General features: G+C 43.1%; 1 protein-coding gene across 1 annotated transcript; it reads right to left on the bottom strand.

Annotated features, from left to right (window-relative positions):
• Positions 1–850: 850 nt before the first annotated feature.
• Positions 851–23,961, bottom strand: chm (CHM Rab escort protein). Its single transcript, XM_040149833.1, has 17 exons — positions 23,910–23,961; positions 20,820–20,886; positions 20,035–20,107; positions 19,615–19,739; positions 17,489–17,598; positions 17,315–17,379; positions 16,965–17,111; positions 16,498–16,614; positions 15,938–16,049; positions 15,605–15,827; positions 14,124–14,201; positions 10,840–10,947; positions 9,938–10,001; positions 8,955–9,051; positions 6,694–6,792; positions 3,579–3,724; positions 851–1,217 (listed from the first exon to the last, which is right to left on the bottom strand). The coding sequence occupies exons 1-17, from the start codon at positions 23,959–23,961 to the stop codon at positions 1,026–1,028; spliced, it is 1,875 nt and encodes a 624-aa protein (XP_040005767.1). The 3' UTR covers positions 851–1,025.
• Between the last annotated feature and the right edge of the window lie 1,454 nt (positions 23,962–25,415).

The following is a 25,415-nucleotide window of genomic DNA, read 5'->3' as shown; positions in this document are numbered from 1 at the left end:
TACTTTGAAAACCAACCGACTGAACTCACATTTTGCTTTAAGGATTTTTCTTATGGTTTCAGATCTTTTCTGTACAAACACATCAATCAAAAAAAAAAAAAAAATCTGATTTGGGATCAGTAGAATCTTCACTGACCTTCACTCGGGGACTGAGCCAGTTAAGTGAATACAGAACGTAATGCAGCTGCAGGTTATTAAAACCAACAGCTCCAGGGATCCTACAGAAACCTGATCGCTTCGTTTATGGATAATTCGTTATGGGCTTCTGACACATTGTTTGATCTGCAGCTAAAAGCTGAGAGCTGTGATTCCAGCGTGTGAGCGCTCCTTGTTTGACTTCAGTAAAAATCACAGCTGACGTCTACTCGGGTTTTAGCTCAGAAACTAATCTCTTTCTTTTGTGATGATCGTATGTTCAGTTTGAACTCTGGAGTCAGAGACGATCGGCAGATGTTTTTATTTCACTGACAAACACCTGGAAGTTCGACGTGATTCTCATCTGAAGAGTTCCATCATCTTTTTTTCCTCTGGTCCGGATGTTTGATATAAAAGAATTTAATGTTCAGACGTCTGCGAATCAGGAGCTGAACGGCTCAGAAACAGCGGGATGCTCCTTTAAACTCGACGAGAGACAAACTAAAAAAAACAATCCGACATTTAAACGAGTCTGGGGGCCGTGCCTACCCTTTCCCACCATGCAGCGGCGCCTCTCCTGGGGCATTGTGGGTAGGGGCGGTGTGCAGCTGGGCTATGCAGGAGCTCGACGTGAGATCTGACAACCTGCAGGAAGTCCGCAGCCGTGTGGTGGTTTTGTGGGTCTCTTGGAGGAAAAACTTCTGACGACAGAGAGTGAGTTCGAGCTGAAGCTTTAATGAGTCTGTTAGTTACAGTATTTAAATAAGACCGAGAGCAGAAAACTAAGAAATCATAGAAAAATAATACAAAGATTTAAAAGAAATGAAGGCAACTTTAACCTACAATCCACTGCAGGAGGTTTTGGCTTCTGTGGAAGGTTTGTGTGTTTGTTACTCCTCAACTTGAAGGCTCTGCTCCTCCTCCTCCTCCTCCTTCGCCTCCCCTCCCTCCTCCGTCCCTTCCCTCTCCTCCTCCCCTGCGGAGGAGGTGGTGTTGTCTCCGTCGTAGATGATGTCTTCAGGGTTCGGTGCAGGAGGACAGAAGTCCTCCTCCGGGAGAATCTTCTGGAAGATCGACTCTGCCTGAACAGACACAGATCAGAAGAAGTAAATGTTTTTCTCCAGAAACATTCAAACATTCTGATCATTAATCCTTTTTGCCCGTTTTTTATAGGAAATGTACCAAAATTCTGTTTCCAGCTTCTTCAATGTGAAGATTTTTTTTGACTGTTGGTTTGAAATCCAGCGAACTGTGATGGACATTTTACAGACGAAACTATTTACCTGACTGATCGATAATGTAAATAATCCAACTGCAGCTGTAAACTCAACCATTCTTTGTTCCACACAAAACATCAATATGGCACCAATCCTGGGTTCACTTTACCCAGTGTGTAATTTTTTCAAATTGTACTAAAGTTGTCAGCTGTTAGAATTTTGTTAATGATTTTTTTAACGTGAATCCTTCAGAGTTTGAAACGTCACATTCACATCGAACAATAAATCTGAAAGTTTAAAGGTCAAACTTCGACTTGTGGTTATTTGGCGCGGTGTTAAACACATCTGTTTTCTATGTCTTGTGCATTCTTCCATCACTGTTACATTTAATTGTGTACTAAACTATAAAAGATCAAAAAATGGTGAAAAATGTCCAGAACCCAAAGGGATCCAGTTACTGTGATGGAAAACCGAGCGAAGCAGCGAATCCTCAAACCAGAGAAACTGAAACCGAGAACTGACTTTATAAATCTCTTCCCCTCCGGATCAACTAGCGCCACCATCAGGTACAAACAAGTATCTGTAACACTGTGTTGCAGGTCAGTTCGTTACAAGTCACTGTTACAGGTCAGCGTGTCATTTTTCTTGTTTTTGTCTCCTCATAGAACTTTGCTATGAAAAATGCTACAGAAACAAAATTTATTTTTTAGTGCTAATTAGTTAATGCTAGCATGCTAACATGCTAGACTAAGATGATATACATTCATGGGACACTACTGTTTTCATAGTAACATTTCACATGAATAGTAGTTGTTTGTGTTTACACTGTATTTCCTCTAAAACCACCTCCTGTACTCGTGGTTTACAGCGCTGAACTACCAGCTGTGTAACCATGGCAACAAGCGGCCAATCAACAGTCAGAGCAGAGTGTCAGCCAGGTGTACAGTGGCATGAAAGAGTTGGGGTCAAAGTTTGTGTGAATAGTTAAGTGAGTAAAAGATGAACAGACTTCTAAAAGGCATGAAGTTAAAGATGAAACATTTAATATTTTAAGACATTAGTTTTTTTATTTCCATCTTTCACAAAATAAGATAAAAGGAAAAGGGCCCTAAACAAAAGTTGAACTTAGTAACGCCTCCTTTGACAAGCATCACAGCCTGTAAACGCTTTTTGTAGCAGCGAAGAGTCTTTAATGTTCTGGTTTGGTGGACTTGCGTCCATTCTTCCTGCTAAAGGCTTCTAGTTCTGAGAGATTCTGGGTCCATCTTGCCTGCACTGCTCTTTTGAGGTCTATCCACAGATTCTCCAGGATGTTTAGGTCGGGGGACTGTGAGGGCCATGGCAAAACCTTCTGCTTGTCCCTCTTCAGGTCCTCTTGAGGTGTGTTTTGAATCAGTATCCTGTAATAGAAGCCGTCCTCTTTTCATCTTCAGCTTTTTTACAGACTCTGATGGTATTTAATTGAAAATCCATTCTTCCCTCTACCAGTGAAACGTTTTCTGCAACACGAGCCCAAAGCTTGATCCATCCACCCCCGTGCTGGACAGTTGGAGAGGTTTTCTTTTTACTCCAAACATCCCTTTGCTCATTGTCTTTAACTTCATCAGTCCACAGGACTTGTCTCCAAAATGCATCAGGCTTGTTGAGATGTTTCCTTTGCAAACTGCTGATGCTGCATTTCGTGGTGAGGACGCAGGAAAGGTTTTCTTCTGATGAATGAACGGGGATTTGATTTTCCTTTCTAGCGATCCTACGAGCAGTTCTCTCTGTAAGTTTTAATTACATTAGGAACTGAGGAAACAGCTTCCTGAAAACACTTTGCTATCTTCTCCTGCTTTGTGAGCATCAGCTATTCTAATTTCCAGAGCTAGGCAGCTGCTTAGAGGAGCCCATGGCTGCTGATTGTTGGGACGAGGTTTGAGGAGTGAAGAGTATTTGTAAAGCTTTGACATTAGCATCACCTGGCCTTTGCTAACGACGACTGTGAACGAGCCACAGCCCCGACAAGCTAATTAAGGTCTGAGACCTTGGTAACAGTTCTCTGCGAGCTCAAACCCCTTTTTCACTTTAAACTTTTACAAAACAAAAATAAAAGACTCATTTGGATTTAAGTGTTGAAGAGACTGTGTCATCTTGAACTGATTTCCAAAAGGCATAAAGTTCATCTTCTGCTCACTCAACTATTCACAGTAGCAGCCATTTTGACCCGGGGTGTGTGAGTCTCACCTGTCTGATGGCGTGTTCATGTCCCAGTCCTCCATCCGGTCCGGAGCACACGTACACGTTAGACGGGAGGTCGTGACCTTCAACCTCAACCCCCGATCCGTCAGCCATGTTGAAGTACACACACCAGAGTACTGAGGGACGCTTCTCTACAGACAGGAACACAGACAAGTAACAGACGTCTGAGTTATTAAGCCGCTGCTTCGTCTGTGAACTCGGTAGAGATTCAAGATTTCTTAAAGAAGGATTTCCAAGCCAAATGAAAACCTGCAAATCAGACCTCAGGTGAGTGTGAACACGTGTTGTTGGTCATAAGAGTCACAGACCGTCCAGGCTTTAACCTCATCTAGGGCTGCCACTAACAATTATTGTCATTATAAATCAATCTGATCAATCGTTGAGTCTATAATATGCCAGACAACTGTGAAAAGACCAAGGACCATGGTGAAGTCTTCACACGTCTTGTTTTGCCCGACCAGCAGATTCAGTTTACTGATATATAACAAAGAAAAGCTTGAACCAGCAAACGTTTGTCTTTTTTATGCAAAAATTGCCAACGATTACTTAAATAGTTGCCAATTAATTTTGTGTCAACTACTCTTAACTTTGTTGACGTAAACTATGACTAAACATGTTCGTCAACAAGCTTTTTTTCTGCGACTGAGACGAGGCGTCATTTAACATGAACTACATCAACACGTAATATCGTTGACGAAAAAAACTGGTGTAAAATGTAGTTTAAAAAACAAAGTTTACCAAAATATCTCCGAATTTTCGTTGACGAAAAAAGAGGAGACAGTGACATCATCTAAACTGTCCTTTTCTGATTGGCTGCGCTGCTCATTTGTCTTCCTGCGCGCTCCAATCATCTTTCTGGTGACCCTGCGCGGCAGCAGCGCACCCACGAATGCACCGCTACCGGTCCCGGACTGGACCGAGCTATGATCGGCTAACCCACCGTGAAGGGAAAAGAACATGGGAGAAAACAACATATAGATAAGAAGAGCTTGGAGTTACCGGTCCGTCCACTGAACACAGACACCGACTGATATCAACTCTCCGTCAAACAGCGAATCGAACTGAAACGTAATCCCGAGTTAAAAATTGTAACCGCTTACATGACTGTTCGTGAAATTAGATAACTGTACTGTGTCAGCACCAAGCGCTAATCTGACACACAGCCACCTGAGGACTCAGACATCTAAGCTACCCTTTAAAAAGACAGGAACAAAAGAAAGAGAAGGGAGGGAGGGAGGTGTCAAGTGAAGAATGTCAAAGAGGTTGTTAGTCAAATGTCAATTAGAGGAGGAGGAGGTGCAGCAGACTGTAAGGACTGGGGTCCTTTTTAAAAAAAAATGGTTTGTACGATGTGCTGTTGAATTTCCTCTGGAATCCAAAGAGCAGACGTGAATATGGAGACAACTTCTCACATTTTCAGACAGTCTTCCCTAGAAGATTAATCAAGCTTCATATACGTCCATACATTAATCACTGTGTGGGTCTGTGGGGAAATAAAACTTCTTTTGGAGAGCCAACGCGCTGTTAATTAGCTCAAAGACTCTCAAATTAAGATTTTACACAGATCGTGTTTCAGTTAAAAAACAATTGACGGGCTCAAAGTATCCAAAAGCTGATTAAAATGAGAGAGAGAGAAATGTTATGAGAAAGGAATCTGTAGGTTTGAGTACCGATGTGGAAACATCTGTGTGTTTGTGTTAAAGAGGTGAACTTATGAGCAACTGAACACTGCAGCACACTGTGTACGATGATTTAAGGGACTGTCCGAGGTAACCACCATCATTTATTACCATCTGTGAACCTGTAACAACAGTGGTCTTGTTGTTTTCTGTAGGTCTGTCCAGTGATGATGGTTTGTTTTTTTTAAACTCTGCTGTTAGTGTCCTATCTGCCCCTTTCTATTCATTATGTTGCTTTTTGATATTATGTTCAAAATAATAATAATTTAATGGACACAGACTGTCATTAGTATAGCAGGGATAATATAATACTTGTTAACTGTTCAGCTGTAGCGTCTGCCTCCAACTTTACTGTAGTGTTTTGTTGGGAGTCATTTTCTTTTTTATTCTCTGTTTGTTATGTTTGTCATACCGAGGCCTTAAATGTCAGTCTCAGTGATGAAATGTCAGATTAACATACAGAAACACTGAGGGGTCCACACACACGCACGTTCAGGCCCACTTTGGGGACTCGTGTAAAAACCACCCTCTTCGGGGACACCGTCTTTTCGACCGTATGAAATGATACCTTAAGTTTGGGGACAGTAGGACTGGAGTCGACTCGGAGTCACTTTTTTTTTACTGAATATTTAACTTTTAGTGTCGTACGTATTCTGTTTTGTCACATGCTCTTGCTTTTTCTTATCTACACATACTTCATTTTTATAAATACTCAACATTATTACTTTTCCCCCCCTTGCCTATGATTATGCGAAATACGCTCAGTGTTCACTTTATTAGGTACACCTGTACAGTCTCATGCGGCTCCGACATGAATGCTACAAATGTTCACTTTGTGTTGACGTTGTCAGAAAGGTGATAATTCTGCTTCAGGTTGTGCTGTGCTGGACTGCATTGTGTTCAGAGGTGTTTCTAATATTCTGACCGGGTGGACAAAATATTAGAAATGCCACTCTGTACAATGGAGTCCGTTTAAAGATGTCACTTTTTGTGCTGGCAAATTGTGAGGGACACTTTTCGCTATTTTTGTACGTCTTTTAGACCAAATGATTGATCGATGAATCGTAAAAGTAATCAGCAGATTAACTAATAATTAAAACAATAATTAGCTGCGGCTGTAGATCCATCAGAGGCTGAATGTGGAAGGAGCTGAAGCTGCAGTTTTACAGTTTAACAGAAACTTGAATTGAAACATGACAGAGAAGCTTTTCTCCTCCTCCCTCATCACCTTTGATGAATCTTCATACCTGCATCCATCCATCCTGAATGCGTGTGTGTGTGAGATCCTGGAGGTTGTTCCTGTTATAATTAAAACCACAGAAGAAAGTGATGAATGATTTAAAGACAAAGAGAAGAAGAGGAGGAGGTCAGAGAGGAGAGAAAGTTTACAGGCTGCGGAGTGAGCGTGTGCGCGTGTGCACCTCGGTCATGTGACTCTGGCGTGTGGAACATCCTGGTAACCACCGGCGACAGGTCCTCATAGGCGGAGCCAACTGACTGACACGTGAGGTGGACCAGATCTACAGAGAGACAGAAGACATATACATTTATACATATTTATGTCTCATCACACAACTTCATCTGATGAGTGTGGTTTCCATGGTAACACGCCGACCGAAGTCTGATGGGGTTTTGGTTATTCGTATTCTGGTATCGAAACATTTAATCATCTCCACACTGAAACACTGTCCCGTAGAGGGCGCTGCTTACCAAGTCAATGGGCCTCAAAGACCCCAGAACATCCTCCTAACAACTGCCTGAACCTAATCAAGAACCCGAGATTCTCCTCAGGGAACCTGCAAACACACGTCCTCCCGGAAACTCCAAAAGACCCCTTAGAACCTCCGCACCATCAACTGTGAAACCTCCCTTAGAGGTCCCTAAAATCTACTCAAAGATATCTCCTATAAATGTTCCCTGGAATCCTTTCAAGGACCCTCGCGACCTCCTCGGAGGTTCCCAGTGTCAGACAGCGAACACGTCTGCTTCAGAACAAACAGAACAGTCCGTTTATTCAGGGCTCTGTATAAAGCACCGGGTTTACAAAACATCTGAGTCTCCTGCTGCAGGAATCCACCAGTTCTGGCCAAGCAGGAGAAAGAATTTAATCACATCAGACTTCGTGTTTGTAAAATTTTATGTTTAGGCTTTGAATTCAGACCCCATAAATACAATTTAAAGACAAATTAATGACATCAAAAGCCTGAGATTTGAAAAATGAAATGAAGGGAAATGAAACCTGGATTCTGATCTGCTCCTAAAAAGGTTTTTGTCAGACTCTACAGCGGATACGAACACCTTTGTTTAGAGGAGGCGACTGTGTGAGAGAGTTTAGATAAATGGTGTTTTGTTTTCAAGGCGTTCAGGCCCACTGACTCAGTAACCAATCACACTGCAGCATCGGGACAACACAGAAGAAGAAGATGATGATGAAGATGATGTGACAGGCGTAACACACACACGCACTCTTGCTGCATGTGTGTGTTGGTCATTAATCTGTGTTTCTGTTGGTGGATTCATCAGTTTCTTTTCAAGGACACTGGAGGATTTTCAGCTGCAGAGTTTCAGACGAGACTAACTCTCAGACTATCACACTCATCATCTACTCGTGCTTCAAATCTTTCATATCATTAATATACTGTTAAAGCTGTGTGAAGATAAAGGCTCCCAAAACCTCCCCGAGGACCCTTCAACACAGCAAATAACAGCCATAATATGCTAATCTCATAGGAACTGAATATGTGTCATTCAGGATACGGGAAGATTAGAGGTAAAAAGATAATGAGCAATAAAATGACACAAGACTAGATTAAATGACAGTAAATGATAAATTGATGATGAAATATGATCATTGAAATAAGACACCAAAAATGAGGTAAGATAAAATAGAGGAAATGACATACAACGAGATAAGAGACAAGACTAAAGACATACTGAAAAAGATAAAACAAGAAATGAGGTGAAATGATAAAAAGATGGGAATGAGGTTGATTAAGAGTGAGAAACAAACCGACAGGATACAACAGCATTGTGAAGTGGGGATGAGATGTGAGAGGTAGTGATAAGATATGAAACATTATAAAGAGAAAATGAGATGAGGTGAAGTAAAATACACTATGATATGGAGGTGAATGAGACATGAGAAAAGTAGGAAGGTGGGATGAGGTACGATTCAATAAAATGAAAAATTAGATAAAGGTGATAAAATTACAAAGAAAACTTGAAATCAAATACCTTGATATGAAAGATGAGACGAGGTTGAGATAATTTACAAAGAATGAGATGACAGAATAAATTTGGGTTAGAAAAGATCACAACAAAGATTAAGAAAATGAAAAAGTACGATTTAAGATTACGAATCTGAGATGAGATTAGCTAGAATAAAATGAGACATGAGATTATTAAAGATGATAAATTATGGTGCTATTAGATTAGTAAAGTGAGAATAGTTGAGATAAGGAAATCAGAAAAGATAAAATGATTAAGATTAGATACAGAAAGATGAAATTAATTAAAATAGTGCATGAGAAATGATATAATGACAACAGATAAAAGATGATGTAAAATGAGAGGAGCTGAGAACTGAGATGAAAAGATCTGAAATGAGGAGGATGGTTTGTCTGATGAGGCGACGGCGACCGGTCACTGCCAGCAGGTAACTGTCCAGGTGTGTTAGACTCACAGGTTCCAGGCATGCAGGTCATCGTGGACGGACAGAGCTCCACCATCTTCGCCGCCGGAGACCCTGCTGCTATTGGAGGAACAGTTACCATGGAAACCTGACCAGACAGACAAGTAGACAAAAGTTCCAGACTTTAACCAGAGATAAATGTCAGTACTGAAAAACCTTAGAGTGAAAAGCAGATTAGTTTCATCTTATCGCTGAACACTGCCGGCTCTCACACACACACACACACACACACACACACACACACACACACACACACACACACACACGTATTACATTCGTTGTGAGGACACTCGTTGACATTAATGCTTTCCCTAGCCCGTAACCCTAACGTAAACCTGACTCTGACCTGAATCCTACAACCAGGTCTGAGCCCCCGACCTGCAGCCTCTACTCGTGGGGACCTCAACTTTTGTCCCCATGGTGACACAAGTCCCCATCGGGATATAAGAACAAGTATACACACACACACACTCAGCAGATCTATGAAACATCATAATTCTCTGACCAAACTTAATTCAATATTTCAATATTTAACTCCCACCTAATTAGTGAAGGTGTGTGTGTGTGTGTGTGTGTGTGTGTGTTCAGACGGAGAGATGAACTGAGGGATTTTCTCTTTCTTCAGTAATTGACTTTTTTTATTTGACTTCATTTGTCTCTTTTCTTCTTCTTCTCTTCTGACATACATTTAAATCAATCCCATAATTCACAGTGACAGCGGAAGCCTCTCTAGCCTGTTCACTCATGGAGGTACCGCCGTTCATCCCGAGGGGAACGAGAACGCCCGAACCGCATTTCATCACCGTCCATGCAGCGGCTGCGGAGACGTTTCCGTCCGGACCAAAGGGAAACGTCTCCGCAACTGCTGACGTCTATGAGCCACTGACAGCAGGTGGCTAAGAACATAGAGAAGGTGGACTAATAAAGAAAAGGCAGAACATTAAACTGACGAAGGCCTCGTCAACACGATTTACCTGTTGGTCTGAGTCGCTGGGCAGAACGGAGCTGTCCGTTATCAGCACAGCTCTGCTGAGGAACCTGGAGAGACGGGGACACGTCAGCATCAGATCTATATCCCCATGCATCAGTCCATATCAGTCATTACAGATATATCAGCCGATAACTGACGAGAGAGGGAAGTAGCGAGATGTTAAACCAACATTTAGAGACGGCGTCAGCTTCTGTTTGTCCACCAGAGCAGAGACTAGTTTGTCTTTATATTGTAAAACCTTCTGATCGGCACATTCCAGGTGCCAACTGTTAAATAACAAAGTTAAGGGAACCTGATCAGAAGTCTTGATATTATGGGTTGTGTGTTAATATTGACTAAAACATCATTATTGGATTTTTAAAACGCTCAATTATCAATATGGACCCCCCCAAAAAACAAAAACACAGGATCAGTCAGGTAATAATCAGATCCTCCTTTGGTGTGAAACTCGAGTCCACAAACTGCAGGTCACAGTTTGACTGGTTTTGAACCGGTCCAACAAAACCCAGGGGAAACTGGATGTAACTGGTCAGACATCGGCAGCTCCAGTTTACTAGAAAAGACTCAACTCCCTGCAGAAAATGTACCTGCGCTAAACTCACCTGGAAGTTTTATTGAGTGTTGTTAAATGGTCGTTTGGTGGTTCTGCTGAGGTGTTACTAGACGTGGTTTCGAGGTGCTGGGGGGGCCACGGGGGGGTCATATTAGACTGTTTCTTGGTGGCAGCTTTGGTGAGTATCGGTGGGGTGCACTCCATGTCCCCTTAAAACGGAGAGGTTTCTACTTCTGACCCTTGTTTACAGTATCCACCATTAAAGCAGAGACCGGTTTTCATGTTGTAGCTGATCGGTGTTTGTTTACTGGCTGTGACCTGTAGGTCCTCACCTGGTGGGTGTGGCCACCTTCTTCCTCTCCGCCGCCACGTAGCCGTCCTCCACCACGAAGTGGCTGCAGCTGATTCGCTGTCCTCGGCTGTCAATCACCGCCTTACACCTGAAACAAAGAGGGAGGGGACGAAGCTAATTGATGAAGTGACTAATCCCTGCGGCTGATCACCGAGATACATTAATTAGGCGCAGCTGACCTCAGAGCCAGTGGACTGAAATGTCGCAGACTGAACCTTTAACACACTGTGCGGTGAGTTTTAATTACAATCGCAGCTGTGGTGTTTTGAATATTTCACTCTTTTAAATCTTAATTTCAATATAAAAACAATAAATCTTTCGGCCAGACTCGGCAGCTTTTCAAGGGTGTCTGTCTCTCTCACACTGATGCGCTGCTGAAACCTATTATTGGGAATAATGATGCGCACAAAAGCTCATCCATAACCTCTGACACACACACACACACACACACACATATATATATTTATGTGTGTGTGTATATACTGGGGGCCTCCAGAAGGTCACACACACATAACTATAATAGACTAATAACAACACACACACACACAGAGTTAGAGCTCCCGCTGCCTTTTAGCACTGTTAGCATTTCTAGATCCAGATTCAGTATCACAGTGACCCAGTGGTAGTCGTCTGAACACCCACGGCTACACTGAGAACAGGAGCTGGTCACAGCTGGTTCAGCAGATTGATTGTTAACACGTTGGTTTTACAGGTGAATCAGCTACCTGGTGACTAACAGGAGCAACGTGCCAACCTGCTAACAGGCTAACAGGCTAATGTCAGCATGACAACAGATGATGTGTGTGTGACCTTCTATAGGTGACCTGTGTGCGTGTCAATCAATCATTCAATCAGGCAGCTGACGAGGCCGCAAACTGGTGTGAGGAGGAGGAGGAGATGAAGAGGATCAGAGGTTAAATTATGAGTTCATTTCCTCTCCATAAACTGAATATTTTACTGATCATAAATTATCGTCCGATCACTGCTTTTAACAGGAAGGTCACACACACAGACACACACACACACACACCTCTGTTTGTTACCTGTCTGTTGAATTTCTTCATTTTTTGGGTATATCACTGAATACCATGAAAATGAAGGGACACTGACATAAGACCTTATTGTTAACACTTTAACTCCCTGCCATTATAATGTTATATTATTATAAATGGTTCATAACACACTATAATGCACTAAACACTACTGGGGGTGTTACTGTAGTAATGTTATTTACAACTGTGTGTCCTCGCAGTAGCTATAAATATATGAACACAGAAATCTGAATGTATAATTACTTTGATTATTCGGAGTGAAAACTGTCAGTGTTCAGCTTGAGCAGCTGGACAAACGTGACTCTTCATTTCCACTTGGCTCTTTTCACATGTGACTGTCTACGATGGCGTCTGGGGGGCTCGTTGTGAGCACATGTTCCTGTTCTCTTAGTTGTTGTCATAAAGAGTCAGCGTGAGGCAGAGCGAAGCTTCTTAAGCCGGGCTCCACAACTGTAATGACATTTTATAAATTTGAAGGGAGTTTTAATACCATAATAATGTAGGAAGCCGTGTAGCCGTGTAATTCAAATGTTGAATCCTCTGTTATGTGAGGCTGAGTGCAGATTTTCAGAATAAAACTGAAATACACACACTGGTTTCTAACAGATTATATTGCTCACACATCCCAGAACATGTATAAATGTTTATTAATGTTTAATATTTGTTCTAACTTCTCCTAGGAAGACATATTTTATATCATTATTACAGCTGTAAGAATAGTTGTTGTATTAACAAAAACGTTAAACACTGAGATCTGATCACAGCTGGAACCAGTTATACGTCTTTTACTGATTATACAGATAAACAAACGAGTTATTACGCCTTATGTAAGCTGGGCCCACTCTAAACATGCTGTAGAGAGAGTTCTGGTCTGTTTCTTTCGCCATGAAATAACTTCTTCAGCTACCTTTCTGAACGCTTCCTTTCAGCAACGCTGCAACTCCACGGTCTACGCTAGGGATCAGCTGATCGCACACCGGCACGACGGACATCCCTGCAGAACTCAGTGGATTGACGGTTCCACCCAGGTCACGTCGCCGTAAAGGAACGTTGACGTTGAACCGTTAGCCGCGGGGCTACGTCCGTACTACATCCTGTGGAGTTCTCACCTGCCATCTCGGTTGTTGTTTAGACCCCCCCAACTAACCCGGCAACCTCTTGTGATATCATCCACTCTGTTACCACGAGACTCCAGACTCTGCCCCCCAGTGCTTCTTCATGATCTCCAGGGACTTTAATCAAGTGACAGTGGTCACTCAGTCTGTGGACTCTACTACTAGAGGAGACAGGACCAGGGACCTTGGATGAAAACCCTTTGCACTCAGTGGCTGTCTGAAGTCTGGAACCCATGAACGTCACCAAATGCTGAGTTTCCCTCCTTGAGATGCTTTGCCAGGCCTTTGCCGCAGCTGCCTTCAGTTGCTGCTGGTTGGTGGGTCTTTCCGCCCTCAGTTTTGTCTTTAGGAAGTGAAAATCATGCTCAGTTGGGTTGAGGTCAGGTGACTGACTTGGCCACTGAAGAATATAACAGACACCAGGATCGGCTGATTGGTGGATCTTTGATCTACTGGTTACGTCCTGCACGTAGGCCGACATAACTGCTGACACCATGGTGGCACGAAACCGACAGAGAACCTGGTTTAGCTCCTATACGGTGATTGTTTTAAAGTCAATAGCCAGATCTTTCTCGTCGCACCAGATCTGAAAAACAGCGAACGGCCCCAGCTTTGTTTACCGGCTTTTCCAGCTCTTCGGTTTCTCTGTCGTTCATTTCTGCGTGTCTCCTTTCTTTTTTATCTTCCTCCTCTATTCTGTCCATCTTTTCCCACCACTCATCCACACCTAGCCCACTCAGAATGTAAAATGTAATACAAAATTAGACATTTGATAGAATTTGTTTGGCGCAGTAAAATACTGATGTAATGCGTTTATAGAGTATTTTACAACGGCTTTGAACACAGCTCGGCCACATGTTTTAATCTAACACTTAAACTTTTCAACTACATTTAGTCCAGTCTTTGCAGAAGGACAGACTTCTTTTCAGCTGTAAATCACAGGTCAAATCTGTCCTGCTTTAACAAAGTTAGAAAAGCAAAAACTTTGTTGTTTTGGTAAGTGAATCAAAACCAATGTTAAAACCAAACCATGGTGGTACTCGTAGTATCCACAGTACTCTGAGTAGTATCAGTAGTACAGTGAGTAGTACTGGTACCTGTTGGTGTCCTTGTCGACCAGCAGACAGTGGACCGAGTGTCTCAGACAGTAGATTCCTCCGAACACAGCACACATCCTGAAAAACACAACACCGGGTGAGTCACAGGTATTATCCAATCCACATGAAGGAAAACGTGACAAACATTTACAGCTGTATTCATGGAGCTGAATCTGTATTAGAAGTCAAATAAATGTTAATAAAGATAAAATAAAAGCTTGTACTGATGATTGACAGGTGTGTCAGCCAATCAGAGTCAGCCGTGGTTCTCTCTCTGTCTTCCTATGGCAGCCTCTCCCCCACCCCACCCCCCTCTAATTAATGACATAATCAAATTACAGCTCACTTCGTAAATCAGAGTCCGTCTCAGAGTAAACAGCCTCTCCCGTTATACACACACACTTGTTGACCTTTTGTTGGAGGGTTAACTTTCAGTCACATACACATTTACTGTTCAGCAATTTGTCTGTCACCATGTGCTAATAACAGCTTGCCTGTGTGTGTGTCCTTGATTAAAAGAAAACAAAGCATTAACTGTGGAATGGAAGGAAAATTACAGCACACACACAAACATCAGGTGTGTGTGGACATTCAGAAACATGAGACGCGTTACAACTTTTTAACTTCTGACGATCGAAATAATCTGTGTGAAAAAATGATGATAAATCAAAATTACGACTTTCTCAGTGAAATTCGTGACTGTCTCAGTCTCCGTTAAAGACTGTCGGAGTAAGAACTACGACCTCTTGAATGAAAATGAGATCTACATTGACTTAGTAAGTAAAAAAAATCTTTTTCAGTAAGATTTGAGAGTTACTGTCAAAACCGTGAGATTTTACATGAAAATATTTAAATCCTACGTTAATATTACGACTCTGAGTAAAAAAAAGTCTGGCTGAGTAAAAATAATGAGAAACTCGGTCGGAATTATGACTTCTGCACATGACAGCACTGTGTGTGTTACAGTGTGTGTCTGAGCTGAGCAGTAATATCCGCTGAGGATCATCTAATATGTAAATGAGCTGAGCCCTGGGCGACACCCTCCTCATTAATATTCATGCCCCGTTCTAATGAGGCAAGATCGTTACCATGACCACCAACCGCTCCGTCTCTGGAGAACTTAAGACCGCAGGGGCTCCGACGGTGCTGTCAGGTACTGCAGTACACTCAGCTGGAGTACTGCTGCAATACTGACATTATACAGTAAACCGAAAGCTGATGTAGAACTGTCTGTTATACTAGAATTAGTGGCAATACTTGCAGTACTACTAGTACTGCAACTACTACTACAGACAGGTGCACTAATACTACTAGTACTTGTGCCCGAGGTATCCACAACACTTAGTAGACACAGTAGTAAGTACTGGCAGTAATAATAGTAACAGCAGCAGCAGTGGTAGAAGCAATAGTAGAAGTAGTGTCGTGGCTATTGACAGACAGGTAGGACGGACAGACAGACAGGTAGACAGACAGGCTCTTACCTACAGAAACACTGTGGTATCTCTCCAAGGCCGTACACAGGAAACAGGAAAGGCGTGTTGCCATAGCGACCCAGACAGCGCAGGAACAGACGTGTGGATGCGAGCCCCACCTCTGTGGGTGTGTCCTCTTTCGCCATGGCGATGGAATGAAGCAGGAAGTGCTGCAGGTTGTCTCCGAGCTGCTGGTCACGCAGGAACTCTAAATATGGCCGGCCGTTGTAGGCTGGAGGGAAGTGGCAGATACAGGACTACATTACCCACAATGCCCCGATGCTAAGTAGGTGGTATGAATGTCCTGATCATGTCAGCAGGTAGACAGGTTAGGTGTCTCACCTTGCTGCTCCTCCATCTCCTCCACACAGGAAGTGAGAAAACGCATCAACTTCCTCTTTTCTACCACAGACAGCTGACGACTCGCAAATACATCAGCTCTACTGCAAGGCACCTGACAGACAGACAGACAGGTACAGAGAGACAGACAGGTGAACACATCGGCTCTACTGCAGGGCACCTGACAGACAGCCAGGTACAGAGAGACAGACAGGTGAACACATCAGCTCTACTGCAGGGCGCCTGACAGACAGACAGACAGGTACAGAGAGACAGACAGGTGAACACATCAGCTCTACTGCAGGGCGCCTGACAGACAGACAGACAGGTACAGAGAGACAGACAGGTGAACACATCAGCTCTACTGCAGGGCGCCTGACAGACAGCCAGGTACAGAGAGACAGACAGGTGAACACATCAGCTCTACTGCAAGGCACCTGACAGACAGACAGACAGGTACAGAGAGACAGACAGGTGAACACATCAGCTCTACTGCAGGGCACCTGACAGACAGACAGACAGGTACAGAGAGACAGGTAAACAGACAGACAGGTTGTACAGACCTGTTCCACGTTGTCGTTGCGATAGGTGAGTATCCTGGTGATGTTCTTGAACTCTGCGTAGCGACTGACGTTTGATTTGATGAGCAGATCGACCAATGAGCCACGAGAATACATCAACTGGAGGAGAAGAAAAACTTTCACGTTCCAATAGAAACTGATAGAAACTGATATATTGGTATGTTTCGTTATGTTCTACTGCTGTTATTGATTTACTATTATTGGTATTATATTGATATATTGTTACATTAGATAAGGTGTTGCTAACTACCACAGTGTTTCTGTACTAGTAAAAGTACTACAGACTCATTTACATATTAGATGATCCTCAGCAGATATTACTGCTCAGCTCAGACACACACGTGTTAGTACACACTACATATTATATACTGTTATCATATAACAGTATATAATATGATATACTGTTGTGTTTGTAGTATACTGTACTGTATTGTTTTATGTTTTATTACCTTAGAGACAAGGTCAATGTTGAACCTGCGTCCTTCTCTCACCAGCTGAGCGTAGCTGATCTTCTTCCTGGTTGGCTCTGATTGGCTTTCAGCCGTAGACAGACGTGTCTGATCTGCCTCTGGTTCTTCCCCTTCTGTGTGAGAGGCCTGTGATTGGATGAAACATCTGTCTTTCATCAGGTTGTACTGATTACCCACCATGCAGAACTGTAATCAGATGTTGCACACTGTGGATGTTGCACTTATTGTTTAATCAATAAATAATAATTGATAGAGCAGACACCGTCAGTCTAACTTAGCTTCTGACTGATCTGAATACCTCAGGTCTTTACCGACCCTTCCCTCCTCACCTGTCCTTCCACCTCTCCGTCACCTGGTTCCTCTGGTTTCTCTTTTGTTTCTTCATCTTTTGAATCTGAAATAAAAACAAGAAATTATTCTCCTCCTGTGAATCCTGGATCCTGGATCCTGGATCTCGGATCTTGGATAAGAGACTTAATATAGATATTTGATCAGAATCAAACCTGCAGATTCTGATGCTTCTTTAACAGCATCTTCCTCGTCAGCTGCTGTTTCTTCTTCAGTGGTGTTTGGAGGATCAGGACTCTGAAGTTCCTCCTCCTCATCTTCCTCACTGAAAACAAATGACATCTGTGTCAAAGGCCAGCAGGTTACTCATGAAGACAAAATTTAAAAAAGAGAAAATTATGAAGAAATAACAAGTTAAAAATGTTGTTCTGATAATGAACAGTTTCCATGTTTGTCCTGTTTTCCTTCATGTTGACCTGGAGAGATCGCACTTCGCCACACCTGGTCACACCTAGTCACACCTGGTTCACATCCCATCACACCTGGTCACACCTGGTTCACATCCCATCACACCTGGTTCACATCCCATCACACCTGGTCACACCCAGTTCCCATCCCATCACACCAAGTTCACATCTGATCACTCCCGGTCACACATGGTTCACATCCGATTACACCTGGTCCACAACTGGTTCCAATCTGATCACACCCGGTGCACAGCCGGTTCACATCTGATCCACACCTGGTGCACACCCGGTTCACATCTGATTATATCTGATCCACACCTGGTTCACACCTGATTACACCCGGTTCACAACGGAACACACCTGGTTCACATTTGATTACACGTGGTTCACATCTGATCACACCATGTTACACCAGATTCACACCTGGTTCATATCCGGTTCACACCTGATCCACACCCAGGTCACATCCAATCACACCTGGTTGACACCTGGTTCATATCTGATCACATCTGGTCACACCCATTCACAACCAGTTAACACCTGGTTCACACCTGACTGTTCACACCTGACCACACCTGGTTCACACCTGGTTCACACCTGATTACTCTTGGTTCACACCTGAACACACCTGGTTCACATCTGAACACACCTTTTTCACATCTGAACACACCTGGTTCACATCTGAACACACCTTTTTCACATCTGAACACACCTGGTTCACATCCGATCACACCCAGTTACACTGGATTCATACCTCGTTCATATCCGGTTCACACCTGATCCACACCCAGGTCACATCCGATCACACCTGGTTGACACCTGGCTCATATCTGATCACACGTGGTCTCATTCATTCACACCCGGTTAATACCTGGTTCACACCTGACCACTGCCAGTTCACACCTGGTTCATACTTGATCACACCTGGTTCACACCTGATTACTCCTGGTTCACACTACCTGGTTCACAGCCGATTACACCTGGTTCACAACCAGTTAACACCTGGTTCACACCTGACTGTTCACACCTGACCACACCTGGTTCACACCTGATTACTCTTGGTTCACACCTGAACACACCTGGTTCACATCTGAACACACCTTTTTCACATCTGAACACACCTGGTTCACATCCGATCACACCTGGTTCACATCCGATCACACCTGGTTCACATCCGATCACACCCAGTTACACTGGATTCATACCTCGTTCATATCCGGTTCACACCTGATCCACACCCAGGTCACATCCGATCACACCTGGTTGACACCTGGCTCATATCTGATCACACGTGGTCACACCCATTCACACCCGGTTAATACCTGGTTCACACCTGACCACTGCCAGTTCACACCTGGTTCACACCTGATTACTCCTGGTTCACACCTCAACACACCTGGTTCACAGCCGATTACACCTGGTTACACCGGATTCACACCTGGTTCACACCTGATCACACCTGGTTCACACCTGATCACACCTGGTTCACATCTGATCACACCTGGTTCACACCCGGTTCACAACCAGTTCACACTCGAGGCTGCAGTGACTCAGGTCAGACTCGAATTAACTTCAATGACAGAAATAAAAATGCGACTTAGATATTTGTCCCTAATCAAAATCAAACTTGCTCTGGTAAAGCCACAGACCCTCCCAGGTGCATGCCGGTCCTCTACCTGCCTAGCTATATAACACCTGAGGCACCTGCAGCACAATTTTAACAAAACAAAATAAACTAAAATTTAAAAATTTAAAAATTTAAAAAAATCGCCAGTAAGACCAAAGATTGAATCTAAACTACATGTAAATAAAGCAAATATCTGAAATCAATCTAACACTAATTATAAATAACAAATATTTCTTCTGCACTTTACCTGGTGAAACAGAACACCTGCAGGTTACTGATGGAGGCGGAGGCAGAGTTGGACAGGTAGATCAGCTCTTCCCCTTCCTCCAACAGGCTGGACCAATCCTGGACCTCCTCAGACCGAGACTCTTCCTGCCAACGCACACACACGCACAGGCACAGACACAGACACACACACACAGACAGACAGACACACACACAGACACAAGCACAGCCACACACACAGACACAAGCACAGACACACACACAAGCACAGACACACAGACACACACAGACACACAGATAAACAAAGCTGATCAATACTTCACTGCCACCACAATACTTCCTCCTTCCTGTCAGCAGCAGTAAAATCCTCCATGTTTGTAGTTTTTCTGCAGGAACATGGAGGAGACTTCAGCAGCCAGTCATAGTGTAGCAATGTACTCACATGATGTTGTTGTATCCAGGTGAGCAGGCCGTTGAAGGTGAAGCTGGCCCAGTTCGCTGCATAATAACTCCTCCTGAAAACACACACATGAAGGTGTCACTTCACTCTGAGGAGACACCTTTCACAATGAAAGCTCGGCTGTGTTATTTATACTTGTTGCATGGCAACGACAATTTTTAACATCTTCATTAAACATTGATTTTCTAATCACTCAGTTTACCTCTGTAAATCACCTGTCATTGTTTTAAAGCTGCTTTGTGTAGAATACAAACGTGGCAGGATGAAAACGACTCATTCATCAATAAATACTTAAATATATACATCAATAAATGGGTCAATAATAACACAAATACATAAATAAAAAAAAATGATAAATATGTAAAAAGATTACATATTAATTAAAGTAATAAACAAATACAAAATTTAATAAATAATTTTAGTATTAACTTACTTAATTTCTATCTATATTTACGGGTTTGCATTTATATTAATAGTTGTGGATTTATAGATTAATATTTCATTTATACATTTTTAGTGTTTATATTTATTTACTGATTAGTACATTTATATTTTCACCTTTTTGTGGGTTTATACTTTTATTTATTTTCTGGTTTTCTTGTTTCTGGATTAATTCCAGTCTGACCAGTTAAAGATTCTTGACTTCAGGACTGGATTTTGGGCTATTTGGTTGGTTAAAGATCTGATTAGGCATCATTTAACTCTGTTAGATTCAGACAGTTGAAGATTTATTGATTATCAATAATAACATCAGTATCAGGACCGACCTGTCGAGGTGAAGAACTCTCTGTCCGACTCTGGAACAGGCTGCTGCTACCACCGACTCAGCAAGACCTGCACACACAATTAATAATCAATAATCTATTATCAATAACAGGAGACAAGGAGAGGAGGATGACTAAAAAGATAAACCAGCTCCTCTCTCTCCTTCAGTCTTTTGTGACCTCGCTCATCCCAAGGTCTCATCTCACTGCTGAAAGAGAAAATGATTCATCGCACACACACTATAAAACATACACACACTATAAAACACACGCTATTTGGGGGGGTTGAAAAGGGTCACGGAGGACAGGACGCACATACATAAGCTCGTGATCATTTACTTAAGGTCCGGTCCGGCTCCATCTGAACCAAGAAAAAGCAGATTATGGTCTCAGTGGACACATTAACAGCCTGAGTCCTTGTTGTTTTATCTGTTTTCATCATTTATGCAGCTTTAATTTAATTTGTGCGTGTGTGTGTGTGTGTGATTTTCCATCAGGTCATTACTGTAACAGTGATGTGCTGAGACATTAGACCTGGTTCACTTCTGATCACAGCTGCTTCACATCTGGTTCATATCACATCACACCTGCTTCACACCTGATCACATCCAGTTCACACCTGCTTCACACCCGATCACACCTGCTTTACACCCGTTCACACCTGCTTCACACCCAATCACATCCAGTTCACATCTGGTTCATATCACATCACACCTGCTTCACACCTCCTTCACACCCAGCTCACACCCGCTTCACACTTGGTTCACACCTGGTTCACACCCGGTTCACACCCGGTTCACACCCAATTACATCCAGTTCACATCTGGTTCATATCAGATCACACCTGCTTCACACCTTCTTCACACCCGATCACATCCAGTTCACACCTGCTTCACACCCAATCACACCTGATTCACACCCGATCACATCCGGTTCACACCCGATCCCAACCAGTTCACACCTGATCACATCCGGTTCACACCCGATCACATCCGGTTCACACCCGATCACAACCGATCACACCCGATCACAACCGATCACACCAGCTTCACAACCGATCACACCAGTTTCACACCCGATCACACCTGGTTCATATCAGATCACACCTGCTTCACACCTGGTTCATATCAGATCACACCTGGTTTACACCCAATCACATCCAGTTCACACCTGGTTCATATCAGATCACATCAGATGCTAAGTAGGTAAAGAGCCTCTGATGAGCCTGGTAGCCAGACGTCTCCTTCATGAAAAGCAGAACAGAATTGAGCCTTATGTGTGTAGAGGTGTTTGGGTTTTTTCATCTGCAAAAACATGTTAATGTTTAACATATAAATAATTTATTTCAGTGAAACTTTCTCCAAACCAACCCAACACAGAAAGTAACGTCTAATTTGGTTAAAGCAGGAAAGTCAGTAAATCACTCTGCGTTGATCTATGAATGAATGTTGCTGATTCTTCCAGTATCTGCTGTGAAAAGCTTCTCCTTCAGTTGATCAAATCCCTGCAACATCTGAAGGCAGCAGGACCGATATGTTGTTCAACCTGCAGCCAAAGTGCAGCGTCACAGCCCAGTGCCGTTACGGCTGCTGGTGCCGTCACTGCTAACGTTAGCCACGCTCGGCAAACCGATATGACAGTTTACCCCCAGACACTGATCCTGCTTAACTCCCGGTTAAACTGTGCCCAGTTTTGACTGATTTCTGAGCGTTTTCTTGCTTTTAGACTCGTCGACTAGTCTAAATGTAAACTGCCATTTAACCGTCAGAGAAATGAGTCGTTAGACACTTCCCTGGTGCTGACCCACCTGAAGGACATCACAGGCCCCCTGCAGGACCCCCTGCAGTTTACCTACCGAGAAAACGGGTCAATGGATGACGCAGTCAACATGAGACGGCACTACATCCTGCAACACCTTGACCCCACAGAGACAAAGATCCTGTTTGAGGACTTCAGTTCGGCATTCAACACCATTATCCCAGAAATACTGTGGTCCAAACTCATCCACCTCACTGTGACAGGGGGCAGCAGGTGAGGCTGGGGAAGATCACAGTCAGCACCTGTGCCCCCCCCCCACCCCACAGATGCGTGCTTTCCCTACTGCTCCTCTCACTCTACAACAACAACAACTGCACTTCGGGAGACCCGTCTGTTAAACTCCTGCAGATTACACAACAGTCACTGGCTTCATCCAAGACAGTGGAGTCTGCATATGCACAGGAGGTAGGACGGCCGGACCTCTGGTGCGTTCACAAGCACCTGGAGCTGAACGCGCTCAAAACAGTTGACTTCAGGAAAGACCCCCATCATCTTTATTAGTTTAACACTCACACGCTGCAACAAGGTGTACATCATCCATCACTTGTCAAATAGGCTGTATATACAGTACATAGACGCGTTGCCCTGCACACAGACACAGAACCAGCTGCTGTGTGTAAGTGAGTCACTTAATACACCTCGTATTTATTGGCTGATCATTCATAAACATACACAAACATACATGACCAACAAAGCTGATTCTGACGCACTGTAACGCACTGTAACGCACTGTAACACACACACACACACACACACACACACACACACACACACACACACACACACACACACACACACACACACAAACAGTGCTGATTCATGCTGACTAACATCCAGATATGATGCTAACTGTCAGCATCATGACAACATCACGTGACCGCACCCATTAGCCTGTTAGCAGCACCGCGGGCTAACGTTAGCACTACGCTGAAGAAACATGAGGGATCGAACTACCGGAGCTAGTGGAGCCCAGTCAGCTCCGCTGCTTACACGAGAGCAGCTTTTTCAACGGGATGATGTTCGTTAACGTTTGTTTTGTTTACCGGAGCTAACACAGCCGAAGGGACGTTAGCTGCTAGCCGCTCTCATTTAAAATGAATGGGCAGTTAGCCACTAGCTAAGGCCCAGGATAACGCCAGCTTGTGTCCAGGTTTTGACCGGTACAAACCGGGATTCTGGGACGTTTTGGACAGTACCGTTATCAGAACGAACAGAGACACGTTCACACACATGAACCGGGTCAGAACCCGTAATAAAACCCAGGTGCTGGATTACCTGTGCCCAAAATGACGATGTCAAATTCAGACGGCAGATCCTCGGCAGCCATGTTGTTAGCTGGGAAATTCAGTCACGTGACAGGGACCGCTAATCACTGATCGATCACTGATTAATCAATAATGATCAAATATATATCAAATAAACACATTAAAAATGTATTTTTAATAATTTAATGTATTTTAATTTTTCTGTTTCTATTACAAACAAAAGTAAATTGAAAATAATGAAAATGTAATCATTTATCAGAAAGGGAACAGATGAAGGAAATCAACATAAAAACACATTAACACATTTAATGCAAAAACCGGGTGGGTTCAGTGAAAGTGGGACATTTAACATTTGACTCCATAAAAAAAATAAAGATTTTTATCCGTTTTTTTTTTTCTGACCTCTTTCCTCACGCTTTACTGTAACATTACACATCTTAATCAAATATTGGATGCTGGTGGATCAGTGTTACAGCTGCTGTGTTTTAAACCTCTCAGATTCATGTGGAGCTGGTTACTCTCAGCCTTGAATACACACAGTTACTGAATTAAAACAGGAGGACAGTGAAAGTTTAATGTCCATCTGAAAACTGACAACAGACAGGACACAACCCTGCACTGTCTCCCATCATATCACTGACCCCAGCCATCGCTGACACTAAAGACAGAGCTGATAATAACTGAACGCATGTGAACAGTAAAACAAGATGAGACTAATGCACTTGAGACAGAAAAACTGCGAAAAAAATCCCGATAAAATCTGTAAAAAAAGATTTTTTTAAATGATTTAAAAATAAATAACTGAATGAAATCAAAACAAATAAAACAAAACATAAATCAATAAAAGACAATGACACAGGGAATAGAGCATGAGGGCGGTGAAATGAATTAAAATAAATTAAATGATATCTGGTCATTGAGACAGTTAGATTCAGAGATTTCTGTCTCTGAAGTGTCACCGACCAACAGGAGTTGAGGGCATTTATTCTCTGGTACAACATTAAAAAGAAACATTCATTTCTGTGAGCAGCCCCCCCCAACCTCGTTAAACAAGGACCCCCCTCCTCAGAAATCCCGGTTTTTAAACAATATAAATATACCTACAGCTCCACACAGACTGAACATGTTCCCCTGTAAACAGGCAGAACGCTGTGAGTCCGTGTTACGATCAGCAGCTGTGAAAGTGATCAGATTGGGATCGTCAGACCATCGATTACTGTCTGATCACTGAGACACTGCTGGAGCTCTGGCAGCAGCTTCTTCTTCTTCTGTGTTGCTTTCTGACGCTGCCAAGTCCTCCACACACACACACACACACACACACACACACACACACACACACGCACTCTGAGTGATGTGCAGCCAAAAACACAGACTGTTTCCTCTTGTTTCTCCTTTATTCATCTTAAAAAGACCAGATGGTTAAAAATACTCTCCTCCTCGTCTCCTCCAAAGCTCTGAACCACATTTCATCACAGTCCACCCAGCAGTTGCTGAGATGTTTCATTCTGGACCA

Source organism: Xiphias gladius, chromosome 17 (genome assembly GCF_016859285.1).
Source record: "Xiphias gladius isolate SHS-SW01 ecotype Sanya breed wild chromosome 17, ASM1685928v1, whole genome shotgun sequence".
In the NCBI taxonomy this organism is placed as follows: Eukaryota; Metazoa; Chordata; class Actinopteri; order Istiophoriformes; family Xiphiidae; genus Xiphias; species Xiphias gladius.
Note: the sequence above shows the minus strand (reverse complement) of the source record. Positions and strands in the feature narration are given on the sequence as shown.